At 53.2% G+C, this 1,175-nt stretch overlaps 1 protein-coding gene across 1 annotated transcript; it reads right to left on the bottom strand.

Moving 5' to 3' along the window:
- Positions 1-214: 214 nt before the first annotated feature.
- LOC119314309 (histone H4) lies at positions 215-733 on the bottom strand. The gene has a single exon (XM_037589041.1). It carries the CDS (start codon positions 650-652, stop codon positions 341-343), a length of 312 nt encoding a protein of 103 aa, XP_037444938.1. The 5' UTR covers positions 653-733; the 3' UTR covers positions 215-340.
- Positions 734-1,175: the final 442 nt, after the last annotated feature.

Raw genomic sequence — 1,175 nt, 5'->3', positions numbered from 1 at the left:
CATGGCTGCTGAAGAAACATATCTGAATCCAGAGGATGTTTCTGCATAACCAAATATGAATGCAGCGACAAATTGTGTCGCTCATTCAGCTAAAACCAAATTAAACGACTACAGCGTACTAAATCACACAAGCATCGAACAAAGACGCAGCAGAGTAGGATGTAACACATCGAGAGATGCAGAAAAGATAGTATAATACCAACGCTGATTCCATTGCATTCATACACATCGCCTTGCGCTAACTACACAGACCAAACCCTCACCAACGATTGAACAACACACTACACACGCACTGGGACAGATGGAGCAGCGGGAGCAGAGACTGGACGGAGCAGGGGGGCTAGCCGCCGAATCCGTAGAGGGTGCGGCCCTGGCGCTTGAGCGCGTAGACGACGTCCATGGCGGTGACGGTCTTGCGGCGGGCGTGCTCGGTGTAGGTGACGGCGTCGCGGATGACGTTCTCAAGGAAGATCTTGAGCACGCCGCGGGTCTCCTCGTAGATGAGCCCCGAGATGCGCTTCACGCCGCCCCTGCGCGCCAGCCGCCGGATCGCCGGCTTGGTGATGCCCTGGATGTTGTCGCGCAGCACCTTCCGGTGTCGCTTGGCGCCGCCCTTGCCCAGCCCCTTCCCGCCCTTGCCGCGGCCGGACATGGTTGACGCGGCTTCCTTCTTGGAGCCGCGAGCGGGCGGATGGGATCGGATGGATTTGGGGGGAGAGGAGAGGTGGCGGCTGCGTCTGCTGGAGTGGGGTGGGGAGAAGGGGGATTTAACGTGGGAGAAGGGTCGGCCTGCCGTTGGATCCGGACGCGGTGGATGGTCGAGATCTCGATCCAGGGAGAGATGGCGCGGATCGCTAACGTGGAGGCGCGCGGGAGCTCAGAAAATTTGGAGTCCATTTTGCCTTCCCGTTTTATTATTTGAAACAGTCAATCCAAGATATTCATCAGTCGTCCGTCATCGTCTGTGACTGTGAGAAGAAGCAGCGAGAAGGACTCGATAAAAGCATCTACTCGCTTCGTTCCTAAATAGAAAATTCAAATGAACTATCACATACACATATATAGACATATTTTAGAATATAGATTCGCTTATTTTGCTTTGTATGTAGGCATTTTTTGAAATCTCTAGAAATACAAATATTTAGAAACGGAGGGAGTACAACCAAAGACACCAA

Source organism: Triticum dicoccoides, chromosome 6A (genome assembly GCF_002162155.2).
Source record: "Triticum dicoccoides isolate Atlit2015 ecotype Zavitan chromosome 6A, WEW_v2.0, whole genome shotgun sequence".
In the NCBI taxonomy this organism is placed as follows: domain Eukaryota; kingdom Viridiplantae; phylum Streptophyta; class Magnoliopsida; order Poales; family Poaceae; genus Triticum; species Triticum dicoccoides.
The sequence above is the reverse complement of the archived record's forward strand: the minus strand, read 5'-3'. Positions and strand labels throughout refer to the sequence as shown.

Bases quoted from the DNA above. Each gene is read 5' to 3' on its own strand.
- LOC119314309 (XM_037589041.1), bottom strand. From the start codon at position 652: ATGTCCGGCCGCGGCAAGGGCGGGAAGGGGCTGGGCAAGGGCGGCGCC.